An 18,088-nucleotide genomic window follows, 5' to 3' on the forward strand; every position below is an offset into this window, starting at 1 on the left:
GCTTTCTGGTTGTCTTCAACATTTTATACACAGACACACACCACACACACACACACACACACACACACACACACACACAGTGTGTTCTTCCATCTCTCATATTTGGCACTTGCTCAAGTAACACTACTTTTCTATCTGAGGAAAGTCCATGTTCTCTTCCTATCTTCCTCCAAACGTTCTGTATTCAAAATTCAGAATTAAACTCACCCACATACCACATGCCAAAGTATTTACTATGTCTATGAGACCATCAGAGTGCTTTAAGATTATGAGCTGCTGAAAGACAAAGCTCTATGTTAGTTTTTAGATTTCTTGTACTTAGCATAGGATTCAATGCATACTAAAGGATGTTTATGGAAACAAGTTTAATTGGATTCAATTGACCACACTCCATGTGATGTTCTCGCTTTCTTTAGGAGCACGGAATACCTATCAACATGGGCTATGCAGTGGCACCACATCACTCAGGGGTCTACCCAGTTCACATTCAGTTGTATGAAGCTTGGAAGAAGGTCTGGGGTATTCAGGTCACAAGCACTGAAGAATATCCACATTTGAAACCTGCACGGTACCGAAAGGGCTTCATTCACAATAACATCATGGTGAGCATAAACTGCTTTTTGTGATGAAAGCTCTTAATACCTATATGTGGAATAAATACAAGATCTAACTTCAGAGCTCTCTAACATGAGTATCCTAAGTTCCTAACATACCACAATGGTAACTGGTCACGGGTTAACACATTGCTTGGCTAGTGGTTTGCTTCGTAAACTGTGGGTGGTTTTGCCAAATTCAAGATAACCTCAAAATCCCAAAAATTAATTTCAAACAAATCATCCATGTACTTTCTCAATTGAAGTTTTGTCTGGGGACCTTATACTTTTGGGAGTTGCTCCTTGTCTTTTTGTTTGGGTAGTCATATTGAGAATTTTCCAGGCAAAGTGTCAGTCCATAGATCAAGAGAATAGCTCCCAAATTACTACACTTAGCAACAGACAGAATCAAACAAATAGGATCTGAAAACTAAATTTATCTACTCAGTTTATTTTGGTTTTCAGATACTTAAGAGTATCTTAGGATATTGTTTTTATATTCATGTTTCTTTTTCTTGCATTCTCTAAAAATGGAGGTGGACATATATTTTTTCAGATATATTGATTAAAAAATAATCTGATGCAACAATGGTATATCAGTTGTTATAAATGAGAATAGAATCAAATGAATTTCACCTAGGAATTTATAGGTATTCATTGGAATGAAGAAAAAATGGTATTCTTCACTTTGAAATAAAATAGTCATCTTAAATGACCATCTTTAATTACAGTGCCTTGGGTATGTTCTCATTATCACTTGCCTAGATCATAGCAAGGGTCTACAAACTCTTCTTCCTATTTTAAATATTTGCGTCTTCCCAATCATTGTTCAGATTGCTGTTAGAATTGTCTATCTATCTATAATCTATCTATCTACCTAATCACTATCTAAAACCAAAGAAAACACAGTAATACACGTGCTTAACCACAGCCAGTACTAGAAGACCTTAAAAAGCCTCAGACTTAAATGGAGCTATTAATTATGCAAATAGTGGTATTGACATTCATAAAAATCCAGGAGGTATAGAAAGAATTATTCTTGTATAATTTTAAATTAGAGTGAAAATACCATTTTTTCCTTTATTGAGTTACATGAATTTGATTATTATAAAATAAAAACATTCATTTCAACCAATATTACATGCATTCATTTAGTTTGAACTTAATACAAACTACTACAGAAATTAAGCAAAGAATAAATAGAATTATAGTTACTCTGTTCAATTGGATGCATTTTTCCATTAGATTATAAGCAGCTTTTTTATTCAAAATCAACTTCTGGAATAAAATTACTTATTTGCTTTCTCTGTTGAACATTCAAATTTATAACAGAATTAACCACAGAATGTACCAGAAGTAGTCATTAGATGGTCTGACTACTACTGTGACTAAAATTTAAAATCTGAGTGTAGTGAAAACAAAATTTATAGAAGTGGTGGAAGTGATGAAAACGGACTGTTTTGAGTCTTAGAAACTGAGTACTATGTAAGATTGTGATTCAGAAGCGAGGAAAGTAATGGCCTAATACCATGAAAAATGTAACTTGGGGCATCTCTATATTTGAATTAAATTAATCTTAAGAAGGCTTTTATTTTTTGCCAGTCCTTTAACATAACAGATGGTGAGTGAAAATTATAGCATTTCATGACAATGCTTTAGCCTATGTGTCTTATAGCTTTGATTTGGCAACTCCTTAATATTTATATCATTACACCAATACCAGATCTTGATTTCAGTAAGATTTGGCTTTAGCACCCAAGGAAACTACAATAGGAAATAATAATTTACAGACTCTGAAGTCACGAGTCAGTGGGGGAGCTCTTAATTAAGTATTGTGCGTGCTGCTTTCCCTCTTCTTCCTTAGGTCCTCCCTCGACAGACCTGTGGGTTGTTCACACACACTATTTTCTACAAAGAATATCCGGGAGGACCCCAAGAATTGGATAAAAGTATCAGAGGAGGTGAACTTTTCCTCACAATCCTTCTAAACCCGGTATGTATTCTATTTACGCTTTTTTTTTTTTTTTAATAACATGAGAATTTTCAAATACTTGTTTCTTTTGGTTTCCATTGCCAATCCTTTCACAAGAATAGTTGGTAAATACTAGCCCTACTAGAAGGAAATTAGATTACATCTCCAAGTTACTCAAGTTTGATTTTTAATTATTATGATCTTCAGTCAAGAAAAGCACAGATTTGTTGAGAGGCATATGTTGAATTTAGCAACTAAATGTAATATAACATCTCAGTGCTGACTTCTATTCTTGAATTGTAGTAAAGACATAATATGCAGTTCTCTAGTTCAGAATTATCATTCACAATGTTATCAGTGAATGCATATTTTGTCCATAAGCTGTTTGCTTCTGACTCAAGATCTCAGTAGGCACACACAATTCAGTCTCTAAAAATGATCACAATGTAAAATCGCATTGACAATATGTTACTATGTATTATCTTTGTATACCAGGGTCATCTGAGGACTATTTTAAAAATCACTAATTTTATTTTGAGATCATCAAAATGGAGAATTTTTTTCTCTAATTGTGTCCTTTTATCTTTCAAAGTTTTACAATTTTATTTCCTTTTTTTAAAAAAAATTATTTACTTTTTAAATTTCTTTTCAGTGTTCCAGATTCATTGTTTATGCACCACACCCAGTGCTCCATGCAAATCATGCCCCCCACAATACCCACACCAGGCTCACCCAACCTCCCATCTCCTGCCCCTTCAAAGCCCTCAGTTAGTTCCTCAGAGTCCACAGTCTCTCATGGTTTGTCTCCTCCTCTAATTTAACCTGAAATCCCTTCACTTCTCCATCTCCGCATGTCCTTATGCTCCACAAATAAGTGAAACCAGATGATAATTGACTCTCTCTGCTTGACTTATTTCATTCAGCATAATATCTTCCAGTCTCATCCATGTTGATAAACAAAGGTTGGATATTCATCCTTTCTGATGGAGGCATAACACTCCATAGTGTATACGGACCACATCTTCCTTATCCATTCGTCCGTTGAAGGGCATCTTGTTTCTTTCCACAGTTTAGGGACTGTGGCCGTTGCTGCAATGAACATTGGGGTACAGATGGTCCTTCTTTTCACTACATCTGTATCTTGTAGTGCAATTGCAAGGTCATAGGGAAGCTCTATTTTTAATTTTACCTCCTTTTATGTGTGCAAAAGTATATCAAGGTGAATGTCTATCGAGTATAAAGTATATTAAGATAATGTTGAAATTATTTTTCAAAATAAATTATTTTGAAATTATCAGAAATTATTTTCTAATTTTTCTCCCATAAGTGTTCCATTTCTGTGGTCTTACAAAAGCATCTCCTCTTTCACATCTTTGTGCACATAAAAAATATGAAGTAGTGGGTCATATTCTATGCCTACCTTGTTTAATGTAACAAATTTTCAGATTCAGAGAAAAAGATTCATGCACTAGACAAAATGACAGCTCGGTTGTATGTGGTGAAGGTCTGTTTAAAATGAATTATTTAGATAATTTTTCTATGCTATTTTTTAAAAGATTTTATTTATTTATTTGACTGAGAGAGATCACAAGTAGGCAGAGAGGCAGGCAGAAAGAGAGAGGGGGAAGCAGGCTCCCCGCTGAGCAGAGAGCCCGATGCAGGGCTCTATTCCAGGACCCTGAGATCATGTGAGCCGAAGGCAGAGGCTTAACCCACTGAGCCACCCAGGTGCCCCTTTCTACGGTATTTTAAATTCCTGAAGAAATTAAATAAAACCTACTTTATGTAAAAAATGAAAACTTGTAAATTGGATTAAAGGGGTAGGGAAGTGGGGGTTAAAATGCTTTAAGCGTGCATAAATACGAATAATCAAAACACCTTTCCCTCAAATGACATAGTTACTGAAAACAAAACAAAATTTAAACAAGATCTGTTGAGTTGGGGTGGCACTATCCTGGTGAACAGCTTGCAGGCTCTATGATCTTTTGCAATAAACCATTTCTCAGAGCTTGCTTGCTCTTCAGTAAAACAAGCTAGTTGAGCTAGATAATCTTCCATGTGCCTCAAAGATATCCCTTATGGACATAAATCTGAGATATTCCAATGTTTTGTGTATAATTCAAACTCAATGACACTTAAGAGATATCCGAATTTTCTGTAAGTATTTTTTTGGAAACTGAGGTGTGCTTGTGTATGTTAATGAAAGCAAATGTGGAAAACCTTTCTGTTTATCTCTTTCCTCACTAGTTGAGAATTTGAACTCCATAAAGGCAAGGGTCATTTTTTCATACATTTTTCATTCCAGGGCTACACTCTTTTTTTTTTTTTTTAATTTACTTAATTTTTTTAAAAGATTTTATTTATTTATTTGACAGACAGAGATCACAAGTAGGCAGAGAGGCATTCAGTGGGGGGAGGAAAGCAGGCTCCCTGCTGAGCATAGAGCCCGATGTGGGGCTCAATCCCAGGACCCTGGGATTATGACCTGACCTGAAGGCCGAGGCTTTAACCCACTGAGCCACCCAGGCGCCTCCCAGGGCTACACTCTTGACCCCAAACCTTCTCTAACCATTTCCTAAGGGGAAGTGGATAAGCATCAGAGCACTGATGATTACCTCCCCTAAAATTCTTGCCCCCAGATCTGATTGCTATTGCTATAAATTATATGAATGCCTGTCTACTTGTCATTAAAGAGATGAATTTAAAACTTCTTTTTTATTTTGAATTCAGTACCAAACCCCTCATAAAGGATCATTCCTTATAGAGACTTATAGTTGGTTCTTTAAATAAAATGGAAGACTATTTGGCATCTAGTATTTCTAACAAAGTGGTGAACTCAGAAAACAATGCAAAAACTACTGCAAACCTTGCTTAAAAATATTATCAGTGTCACAAAGATAGATTTTAATTACAGGCAGGATGAAATAGCGGAAGAGGGAAGTTTCAGAAGTTTTCTTGTATCTGTTCACAGCTGTGCTTGCTTTATCATTGTGAATTGATGGTGAACTCAAAATATGACACAACAGAAAGGAGAGAGACCTGGATAGACACAGCAGAAAGAACAATACTAGAGATGGTCAGTAGTATGGATAATTTGGACATCATAAAGTATCGTACTATGAAGAGTGTATCTTACAAAAAGTGACCCAAAAAGATGTGAAATTAAAGAAAAATGTTGCTTAAAACATGGACAGTGTACACCCATAAGCAATCTAGGGAGATATTATTTGTTGGCTCTCTGGGGAGACAGGTACCGGCAGCATCTGGTGGTACTCACCAAAATAGGGATTAATCCCAGACCTGTGTAGGGAGAGGTTACAAGATGTTTTAGTCAGGGCTCCCCAGAGAAACAGAACCAGGGGAGTGAGGGGTGGGAGGGACATAGAGAGATTTATTATAAAGAAATTTCTCATGTAATTATGTAGGTTGACAGGTCTCAAGATCTGCAGTTGGCAACCTAAAGACCCAGAAGAAGTGATGGTCTAGTTCTAGTTCAGGTCCTAAGGACTTACCTGAGGTCTGAGAATCAGAAGAGCTGATGGTGGGGCACCTGGGTGGCTCAGTGGGTTAAGCCTCTGTCTTCAGCTCAGGTCATGATCTCAGAGTCCTGGGATCGAGCCCCGCATCGGGCTCTCTGCTCAGCGGGGAGCCTGCTTCCTTTCCTCTCTCTCTGCCTGCCTCTCTGCCTACTTGTAATCTCTCTCTCTGTCAAATAAATACATAAAAAAATCTTAAAAAAAAAAGAAGAAGAAGAAGAAGAAGACGAAGAAGAAGAGCTGATGATGTAGTTCCAGGCTAAAGGTTAGCGATATAAAAAACCCAGGAAGAGCCAATGTTTTAATACAAACCTGAGGGCGAGAAGACTAAACAATGTTCTAGCTCAAAGATCATCAATCAGGAGTTCCCTGTAACTCACAGGATGGTGAGCCTTTTTGCTCTCTTCAGGCCTTCAACTGATTGGCTGAGGTCCATCCGCATTAGAGAGAGCAATCTGCTTCACTCAGTTGACCAATTCAATTCTTAATCTCATCCAAAACACCCTCACAGACACACCCAAAATATATTTGAGCAAATAATCTGGTCACTCTGTGGTCCAGTCAAGCTGACACATAAATTAATCACCACAGAAGAAAGACTTAATGTGAATGAAATAAAATGGGCCACAGTGAAAGAGGGGAGGGAGTGGTAAATGAAGAAGCTTGGAATGTAAGCTTAGAATTTTTCCGTGCTTGTGTCCTATTATGAACAGAGAAGCTCCTTAAGTGATGGGCTATGATCAATACACTGATACATAGAAAAGAAATAGTCAGCATGCTTAATTACAGTTTCAGGTTAGATGGTTCCAGCAAGTCTGGCTAGGACGGGAATGGAGTGAAGAAAGACAAAAACAAAAAGAGGAAATACATGCTGACACCCAAACCTCCCGTTCGATCTATTCTTTTCCTCCAGCCTGAATTCTTTGTCAGAGTTAAAAGTATCTCTTTACACTCTCACCAAAATCATGCTCAAGAAAAAATCTAAAAGTTCATTGATGTGAAAGTATGGTATTGATTTGATTAATATGCTAATTTGTATCCTAACAGAGACAGTTCCCCAAGGAGAGGTTTATGATTGCATTATTTTAGATAAAGTCCCTTGTGAAAATAAGAATTTGTTAGGAAGCATTCAACCTCCATGAAATCACCTGGAGATGACCACTTCCTCTGAGTTGTAATGTGGAAAATTTATTTTTGTGAGGACTTATAAGTAGGATAAGTGATCACTAGTGTTAGCATAAACTGTAAAGATTAAAGGCCAATCTAGCTTTAATTTGTTTTTTCATTGATGCTCTATACTTTCACATCACAGGAATACTATAGTAATCATATATATGACATCTTTTTGTATGGTAATTTTCTCAATGGATTTGTTAAACGGTGTATAGATTTCTGTTTGTAGCATTGAGTTTTTTGTATGTTGATGAATGGATGAATAAGGATATAGACAGCATGACACAAAGCTAGCAATAATAGTAAATACTCCAGATAATTTTAATACCCATTTTTTCTTAGCATATTTAGAATGATAGACCAAATCTAACAAGATTGAAATTTAATAGGAAATAACGCAAACTCCCAAAATTATTTTCAAAGAAAATAGTGATATAACTCCAGCATTATATAAGGATAAATATTATATAAGAGTAGATTAAATCTGCCAGAAACTTGTGGGCGGCATCATGACATATTAAGTACTTTGTCATTGAATTCTCCCAAAAAGAAATGTTGTAGGAAAAAGGAATCTATCTCATTTGATACTAAAAATCTGTGACTCTATTTTTATTCAACTAGACATGGGGTATATCTCTTTCATTGTAAACATTAAAAAATATGAAGTAGGTTTAATGTTAAATATTACAAAATAGCATTATAAATTGGTTATACTCTGTGATTGTAAGGTCGGGGGAAAAAAAAGAGAGCTTAACATGTATACAAATAAAGAAATGAGTCAAAATGGAAAGTAATTCAGTATTGGATGTATTGAGGGATATGTATTGAGAAGAAAAAAAATTTCCATCACCAGTATACTGAAAGAAATATTACTGCTAGATTTTGCAGAACTATTTTGAATAGATTGGTGGTGTCTGGATTCATTTGTATGTAAACATGCTATGAGGCTAATAAAAGCTGGAAAAAGTATAGGAGGGAATGTCCTGGAATCTCCCTCTCTAGAGTACTTTAAAATAGAATCAACAACTATAAAGTTCTTTCTTATTGCCTTGGGAGTTCATCTGCCTAAAGGAAGGGAACTAGATTAAATAACCTTGAAAAGTTCCACATTTAGTTGTTGGGGTTTTTTTGTTTGTTTGTTTCTTTTCTGGTTTAAGACTTCCACAACTCTGCTCTGCAGTTAAAAAGGCACAAACCTTTCTGCAGAAATAGACCATAAATACACAGAACAAAGTGGTGTTGCCAGTGGGTAGAGAGGATAGGGGATGGACAAAGTGGGTGAGGAGGAATGAAAGGCACAGGCTTCCAGTTATGGAGTTATTTAGTCATGAGGATGAAAGGCACAGAAAAGGGAATATAGTCAGTGGTGTTACAGTAACACTGTATAATAACAGGTAGTATCTATACTTGTGGTGAGCATAGCATAACGTATAGGCTTGTCTAATCACTATGTATATACCTGAAACTAACGTAACATTGTGTGTTAACTATAATTTTTTTTTAAAAATGTTATCATATCACAAAAGAGGTGGGGTGGTGAGCATGAACCACACCAAGACCAGGGCAGTTTCATTGTCTAGCTTTCAACTTAGGGATTCACATTATTTTGCATTGTCCCCTCTAGAATAGACCTGTATTATTTCTGCACTCAAAAGTCTGATATTTTTTCCTTAAGTATTTTCAAGAGTTTTTCTTTTCTTTTCTTTTCTCTCTCTCTCTCTCTCTTTTTTTTTTTTTTTTTTTTTTTTGATAACTCTAGCAGACATCCTGTTTCTATGCACAATTTAAAATACATCATTATTTTCTGGGATACCTGGTTAACTCAGCTGGAAAAAGTATAGGACTCTTGGTCTTGGAGTCATGAATTTGAGTCCCATGTTGTGTGTGTAGAGATTACTAAAATAAATAAACTTTTAAAAAAATAAATTAAATTATTACCTGTGTCATTATTTTCTAATCTACCATAAGAAAGAAAATACAAATTGGAATATATTTTTACAGCTTGATTCCTATACATTACTCTTGTGTGTTAGATCTTTTGATTCAGCAAACTGCAAAGAATAGGGTTTCTTCATTTCCTTCGATACCAACTTGTTTTTGCCCAAATGAATCTAACAATAGAAAATTAAATGATATGAGGGCCATTTGAATGGCATTTCAAAAGAATAACGAGGCATCTGTCCACTTAACGTTCGGATAACTTCCTCCTATTTTTCTTGGATTCTATCGTGACCTCATCACATATTGATATTTTCCTGCACTGCTCCACACTTGTCAAATACTAACATGTATTTCCCTGGTGCTGAATCCTTCCTGTATTTTCAATATAATCTTTGTTCAGACAGGAAGAAATATAATTTAATCATGTATGAGGTGAAACTGCTTATACCAGGTAACCCATCATCATTCAAGTCGAGACACTACCCTATAAAATATGCAGCAACTGACAATAATAAAGGAAGGCTGGAGTCTTATCAGATGGTGTCACCAGTCACTTCAAAAGCTTAAAATGACTATGTTCTACCGGATTTAATTTTTTTTAACTCATTTTAATTTTGTGCTACACAAAGAACAATATGAAAATAGAATTTTCCAAGTTTCTTAGCAGAGACACTTAAAAAATGTTCCGATTCTAGGACGTTTTAAAATGGGAGAACTGGAGCCAGGAAATCTGTTTTCCAAAGTTCAAAGCCGTGCTAGACTCACTAACCCCTGCCTGTATTTTGGCCAATTGCAAATTCGAGTGAAGAAAAAATATGTGCCTGGAAGAGCGGTGTACTTGAAATTGACGGTACAGTATAATGGAACTGCAGTGATATACTTCTCCATGTGCTGTCTGCTAAACTTTCATACACCGAGCCTGCTTAATGAGCTTTCCTTCTTCATGTATATCAATCTCCAAGTCTGTGGAATCTAATAGCAGGTGCAGTGCATTTTGGATTAGTGCTGGCTCTTAAGACAAAGTACAGAGAAGACAGCTGTAAGGCATAGGAAAACATCAACATGAATAGCCTGAACCAAATTTTAAGTTATTTTAGTGCTGAAATCATACAGAATCAGACATGTAAGATAATTCTCAGGAAAACATTTTATGTGTGGCACAATAGAAAATGCAAGAAATATCCCAAGTCCATGTTAGAGCAGATTATAAAGAATTACTGATTACTGATATCAATACATCCAAGTATTCTTTGATGATCTTGATTTTGATTTCCTATAAATGTCGTGCTTTATAGAAAATTGTAAGAATCAAATAAGTTGGCATGTAGAACAAAGCCATTACATATTCTGCCAAAATATATTTCTCTACAAAACAATATGTTAATAATTCTAACTCGGGGTCATGGGAGATTTTTACATGTCTTCCAGCACTGTTTATTTAAAATGAATAAATAAATAAACTGACTGCTAACTGCTCTACTATAGTGAAATTTGCTTCTTATCTGGGCAGGGATTTTGAAGCAATTAGTGTTCCTGGAAGCTGTGGGGCATACAGCCTGGAAGAACAGCCACCAACTGTGAGAAGAATGGACCCCTGTAGTGTATATAGATTGTGGAAAATTCTATTTCCACTTGCTGAAAGACCTACAGTCACCTCTCTTTTTCCTTTATCTGTTTTTTTTCCCCCCCTTAAAGATTTGCAGGACTAACCTTTACAAAAGGACATAAATCACCACTTCTGAAGTGATTCACACTCACAGCAGGGACTTTGTAAAATCTGGAGTCACCTAAGATCCGTGGCCTCACTATGTATGATATTATTCTTCCTATTCACACCGAAAATCAGGATCAGAGTTAGTACAAGGATCTAGAGAATGTGAAGAAATTTTGCTCTTTTCTGATTTGGGGGTTAGTGCAGTTTTGTTTAATTTTCCAGAATAGGATTTACATGGAAATTCAAACAGAATATTTTTGTCTCCTAAACCTGAACTCTCTCTTCATCAAATAAGAGGAAGATTGCTATTATTGTGTAGACATGCTTTTTTCCAACACAATGGTTGCTACAGATCCTGATGGAATATAATTTATATTCATGTATATATTTCCAGACCATGAACAAATCCATAAAATTGCATTGGTTTTTTTCAATTTTGTTTCCCTAGAAAAATAAATGAAAACAGCAATATTTTACTGGGGAAGTCTATTTCACCTAGCATAACTGGATAATTTAGTTTTCCCAAAGCATGTTATGAAAGGTGGTGGAATAGCTCTTTAACATAAATAAATTTTCAACAGCAAAAAATACAACCTCCTATTTGTGTGGATGTTAGTCAATAGATAAACCTTATTTCCCGTTTATTTTGAAGCTTGATATATGGAAGTATTAAGTGCATAGTGCTCTAGACATTCAGGGATAGTTTGGAAGCAAAATCAGTGAATTCGTAGAAATAAGAAAAAAAAAAACCACCTCCTTGTATCACTGTTTATATGGCTTAGTGGGTTGGTAGGACAGTAGGAAAGTAAGTGGGTTTTGTAGGACTTCACAAAACTAAAATTGAAAATGTGTGCTTTTTTCAGTTTGTGAGTTTTTGCCTCATTCTTGATTTTACCATCTCTTCCACAAATTGTTTAACACCTAAGTATTTCAATATATCTTGTTTATTTTTCTTCATATTTATTTTTTCTAATTTTGAAGTACAGTGAAGTAGAAAGACCATTTGTATCACTTTATTTTATTTCACTTTGTTTATTCCTACTTCATTTTCCCCTGGCTGTTCCGAGGAGTCAGATAATGTGAAAATAAAAATATGAGCTCTTTCCTAAAACTTGTTGGTATTTTCATATTTTTTTACTTCTGGAGATCAAATTATTTAGCTTCAATTTTCTATTAATGATTACATACTGATATGAGTATTTATGTAAATACTTAACTTATTGGTATCCATTGAGGAATCAAAAAGAGTAAGCCTCATAATTGCTGTCCCTAGTTTTATCAGCAGATGGCTAAAAAGGTTCTATCACTAAAGTTAGCTTGAGTTGATATTTATTTGTTAAATGTTTATTTGAAGTTGACCTAATCTTAAATGTAAGAATAATTGATAAAAATAATGGGAAATCAGGTGCTTAATTTATAATGAATTATTACAGTGTCCTGTGTTGTTTAGAGGCCAAACCCCCAGTTTATTTGTATCTCAATCATTTCATTTCCTCTTCTATTTGATTTTCTAAGGAGATCATCCTGATGATACTATCAAATAGTTCTAATGTGTGGATATTCATAGATGTGCATAACTCAGTCAAGGAATGCATGGGAATTCTGTCCAGAGGAGTTGATATTTGAGTGAGCTGAGCATTGGTAGAGATTCATCAGACAAATGAGGTGGCACGGTGGTGTTGTGGAGTGGGAGAATGCAGTAGGAGGCTTTCCAGTCAGAGAGGAGATTAGTTGGGGAGGGTAAAAATAGCCATTGCAAGTTTGGGAACTGTAAATGTTTGGGTTTTGTAGGAGTACAAGATGAAGATAAAGTTCTCAGAGTAGGTAAGAGTAAGATCATAAAAGTTTTGTATGACATGTCAAGTTTGAGTATTATTATTCTGTTGTAGGAAGGGAAGGAATTGGAGCAAGGAGTGACAGAATCAAATATTAACCATTATTTGTAATTTTAGCTGACATTTCAGGATCTGTCCTATATAGAGGACATTTGTATACTCCTCCTTATGCTGACAGTACTTCCCGCCTCCACCCCACCATTCCTCAGATTTCATCCCTACTGTTTCTTCCTCACCTGGGGTTCAGGTGAGGTTTAGGACATGACTCAGCTGCTACATATCCGCACGGAGCCGCATACACAATACTGCTCGCAGTGGTATCTTTATGTTTCATGAGTACTCTCTTCCTCACCTGTGCTATATGCACCCCCAGGCAGGAAGTGTTCGTTTAAGAGGTATTTGTTGAATAAACCCATAAATGAACATTATAGCATCACAGCTGCATCTGTCTACCATGTGCTGTTTCACACAAGGTGTTAGAGCGGTGTCCAAAGAAAAGGGAAAGGAAGGGAGAACAAAGGAGTAGATAGGAAAGTAGAGGGAGAGAAGAGGTGACAAGGAAAGAAGACAGGAATATGGAAAGGAAAGGAAGAAAGGGAAGGGAAGGGAAAGGAAGAGAAAGCTATTCCTTTCTCTTTCATCAAATCAGATGGACTGCAGGAATGTAACTTATCTAGTAACCGAAATTCAACAAATCTTGTTTTATTTTATTACTTCTCTTAATTATAAGAAAAAGCCATGCAATATTCCTAATGTTTCAGAACTTCTCTGTTTGTAAAATGGGGACAATAATGTTAGTCCCCTTACTGTTTTATACAAATAGTGTGAAATGTGATCAAAAGTAAGTGCTTTGGGACGCCTGAGTGGCTCAGTTGGTTGGACGACTGCCTTCGGCTCAGGTCATGATCCTGGAGTCCCGGGATCGAGTCCCGCTTCGGGCTCCCAGCTCCACGGGGAGCCTGCTTCTCTCTCTGACCTTCTCCTTGCTCATGCTCTCTCTCACTGTCTCTCTCTCAAATAAATAAATAAAATCTTTAAAAAAAAAAAAAAAGTTAAAAAAAAAAGTAAGTGCTTTGATTTTTCAGAGAAAACATAAATAATTTGGTTAGAATTCTTATTTGAGAAAGTAAAAGTATATCTCATTTTTATTATCAAATGATATCTGAGGTGCGTCAGCAGCCCATAAACTCCGGGTTTATTTACGGCCTGAATTTTGCTTGATTGTTTCTCCCTGCTGGAACACATAAATCTAGGGACAAAGACATTCTCTTTTTACCAAGGCTTTTAGTTCATTATATGTTTTGCTCGTGAAAACATTCTTGGTTGTGATACTTTATTGTGCTATCTGAGTTATTTTTAAATGATAACACTTCTGTCATTATTCTTTATTCCAGTGAAACAAATTGAGTCATCAAATACAGTGCTTGCTTGGCCAGTCAAGCCTGCTTTTAATTTGGTTTTAGTGTCTACCAAAGTACCTCAGATGTTTTTGTCAAAGGTTTTTGGTTTTGTGATTAGTGTTGTTGATTGTATTATTATTATTAACAGTAGAGGGGTTTTCTGGAAACACTAGGTGCATACTTTTTAATATTTTCTAGTGAACATTGTCCATGGAAATTTTGCTCAAATGAGAACTATATAGAACTAAAACAATCTCTGTGTTTAGTACATAAAAATTAATTATGTGAAAATGGAAGATCTTGGGCACCTGGGTGGCTCGGTCAGTAAGTGCCTGCCTTCAGCTCAGGTGATGATCCCAGGGTCCTGGGATCCAGCCCCGCATTTGACTCCCCGTTTGTCAGGGAGCCCACTTCTCTTTCTCCCACTCCCCCTGCTTGTGCTGTGTCTTTCCCTGTCAAATAAATAAATAAAATCTTAAAAAAAAAAAAAAAAGAAGAAGAAGAAGAAGACCTTCCCAATTGGTACATAATTACAGATAATTTAGATGAACTAGTTGAACTCAATAGAAATAAGAAAACCCAACCCCACAGACTAAATAGAAAACTCTAGGCTGGATTTGATTACTTCTCACGAAAGGGAAGGGTACTCTTCATGTCTACAATCATTGATCCTATAGATCTGTCTCCACTGAACTTCACACCTAACAGAACAGTAAGCGTTCAATTACCTCTGTGAAAACATTAACTAAAACTAGAGAAGGAGCCAAGAGATTTAGAAGTAAAGAAAAGGTCGTGTTCTTGTAAACGGCAAGTTCACAACTGCCAACATCCTTTAGAACTATGTGAAAATTACTAGATTAAACTATGTAAAAGATTCCAAGCATGAAGTGTTTCCCTGATTTATAATTGTCACTTTTAACACAATTTAAGGTATCCAATAATGGCATTCAGAGTATAAAGTGTAAGTAGTGGAATTTTACTCCTACTTGAAGCTGTTATTATATCCACTTAAATTCTCTTTCACACACAGGTACACATTCAAATCAAATGTGAATAAAAGATGTGACTTGAAAATTGCCATCCTCCTGAAATTTCTTTTCAGAAGTCCATTCCAAAGTTCACTTAAACAACTTGCTCAAGCAATCAAATCTATATAAGCAGAGCTTTCTACATGGGCTGAGATGTTACGCTCATAAACACAGAGTTTAGGAATTATGAGCTATTTAGAGAAATAAAAAAGAAACTTAAACACATCACATTGCCCCGAATTGGAAGAGCTTTTATCCTATCTTTCGCCAAATGCTTTTTTAAAAAGTATATGCTATAGCATATAACGACTCTTGAATCTTTAGTGATTTAGATTTTGAAAAAAGAAACTCATCTATAAGCAAGCACAGCTGTAGCGACTCACCGTGCAAGGAACCATTGGCTGAATTATTATGTTTTGGAAATGTCTTTCTAGTGAGCAGGTGAACTTCCAGTAACACCGGGACACCTTACTTTTATAAGATGTGCCCATAGTAAGTCCTATTAAATATCTGTTGAATGAATAAGTTCATCAGTAAGTACTGCCAACCCTACTTCCAAAATGCATACCAATTTGTGCTTTTTTCTTTTCATCTCCGCAGTGAGCCTATAAGACAGTGGCTCGATTATCTCTCTCCCAGATAACTGCTACCATTCCGGTTACTCAGAATCCATTATTCCAAGAACAGTCATGATGATGTTGTTCAATGCAAAATAAAGCATGTCACAGCCATTCTTAAAGCTCTCCAGTGACATCTCATTTAATCTTAGAATAAAATTCAAGTTCTAAGACATGACTTGGCCATCTTCTCTGCACTAATGAAGTTCTGTTCTGACCTTTACTTACTATACTCCAACCACACCATCCTTATTTCTGTACAGTCTAAATATGCCAAGATTGTTTGCCCATCAGGGCTTTTGTGCTTCTGGTACTTTGCTTGGAACAAGTGGCTTCCGGAAATTTGTAAGTCTGATTTTTTCTGTCTTTCATGTCTCAGGTCAAACATCACTTCCTTAGAGAGTGGTTGTTTGCCCCTTTACCCAGTAGCCATCTATCACTTAAATGTCTTATTTTTTCATGGCATCTACTACTCTCTGAAGCTATCCTGTTGACTTACATATTCACCATCTGTCTCTTTCCCCCAATTCTACTTTCCATCCTTACACAACCAAAGACCTACTCCACAGTAGCTCCACAAGTCCAGTAATGTTTACGTCGAGGTGGAGAAGGTAGGGAGGACACAAGTGGCGTAGAGATGGCTAAGCCACTTGACTGTTAACCACTGTATTTTCTTGGAAGCTGTTTTCGTGAGTTTTAGAAGTGCTCTTTAGCCAAAGATTTGAAATGTTAATGTGCAATTGAAAACACTTCTGTATTTTGACCAATGTCTGCCTTTTTGTTTTGGCACACACAGAAAACTTTGTAATTTTTGTGGAAAACAATATATACTTGAAGTGCTTTATAATGTTTATGCAAATTTGACTTAAAGTAATATTTTATTTTATCTTACCAAACTGGGTACATTAACGTCTGCCTAAAGTTAGAAAAACATAACTAGTAATAATTTCCTATGAAACACAAATCTAGGGGCACTTGGGTGGCTCAGACAGTTAAGTGTCTGCCTTTGGCTCAGGTCATGATTCCAAGGTCCTGAGATGGAGCCTCCCATTATATCAGGCTCCCTGCTCAGTGGGGAGTCTGCTTCTCCCTCTCCCTCTGCCTGCAACTCCCCCTGCTTGTGTCTCTTACTCTCTCTCTGTCAAATAAATAAAGTCTAACAAAAATACAGTAAATAATAAAAATAAAATAAAATAAACACAAGTCTAAATCTGCGATATGAAGGCATAATCTGAAAAAATTCCTGTGATATCCAAGCCATCTTCAATACCCACTCAAGTATTGATGCCCATTATTTTTAATATGATGAAATGCTCTTTGTTCTATTTATAGTAAATAGCTTGCACTTATTCATTGTTTACTATATTTAAAATTCTAAATGATTTACAGGTGTTAACTCCTGTAATCCTTCCAAAAACCGTTTGAAGTGGATGCTATTATTATCTCCATTTTCTAAATGAGGAAACCATCCAGAAGTTAACTAATCTAGTATCATGCAGCTGGAGATGGCAGAACTGCAAGTTTGACTTAGGAAGTCAGGATCCAAAGCCCTCGCTCTTTTCATAGCACATTTTGCCATCTCTCCTAGTCAGATAACTGTCAAAATAGTAATATAAGTTGGGAAAAATCTGTCTCTCTGAGGGAAAGTGATCTTAGCAGCAATAACTGTAAGCCATGAATATGTTTGTGTAATTGCAGAGGTATATACATTTTTCAGAGTTCAATGCTCACATCAAAGCTATAGTATCCTTGACTCATTCAATAAGCACCTATTAAATACTATTAGTGTATCAGAGAAATAAGGAAATGAGGGTACAGTCCGCATAGACTGGTGGAAGAAATAAACATAAAATAGAAAATTTGGATAGAATTTGATGTATGCGATCTTAAAAAAGAATGGAGAAGTGCCTGGGTGGCTGTCAGCTAAGCGTCCAACACTTCTCAGCTCAGGTCTCCATCTCAGGGTTCAAGCCCCAAGCTGGGCTCCACACTCAGTGTGGAGTAGTGAGTGACTTTTGACAAGGTGACTTCTGAGCTGGACAGAGTGTGTAGACTTTTGACTGTCATTGAAGAAGAAGGTGTTTCATGATGACAGGAAGCTAATGAGCTAATGAACTTAAGGTGTATGCGGAAGGAACAATAGAAACAGGAATAAGAGTAAAAGGAGAGAAAAACCTAGAAGAGAACTTGGAGCTCGCTACACTGTACAGGTTTTTAGGGATCATACATAAGGGCACTTGAGTGGATGAGTGACATGATACTCAGGCTTAGAAACAAAG

The 18,088-nt window shown here is 36.1% G+C and overlaps 1 protein-coding gene across 2 annotated transcripts in view; it reads left to right on the top strand.

Moving 5' to 3' along the window:
• LOC122889227 (bifunctional heparan sulfate N-deacetylase/N-sulfotransferase 4) overlaps window positions 1-18,088 on the top strand; it is a 239,227-nt gene that overhangs the window by 144,068 nt on the left and 77,071 nt on the right. For both annotated transcript variants that reach the window (XM_044224144.1, XM_044224145.1), the window contains exons 4-5: window positions 417-602; window positions 2,458-2,586. In XM_044224144.1, the coding sequence (XP_044080079.1) occupies window positions 417-602; window positions 2,458-2,586 (315 nt within the window). The remainder of the gene's footprint in view (window positions 1-416; window positions 603-2,457; window positions 2,587-18,088) is intronic.

The sequence above is a fragment of the Neovison vison genome, chromosome 11 (assembly GCF_020171115.1).
Source record: "Neovison vison isolate M4711 chromosome 11, ASM_NN_V1, whole genome shotgun sequence".
NCBI classification, from domain to species: domain Eukaryota; kingdom Metazoa; phylum Chordata; class Mammalia; order Carnivora; family Mustelidae; genus Neogale; species Neogale vison.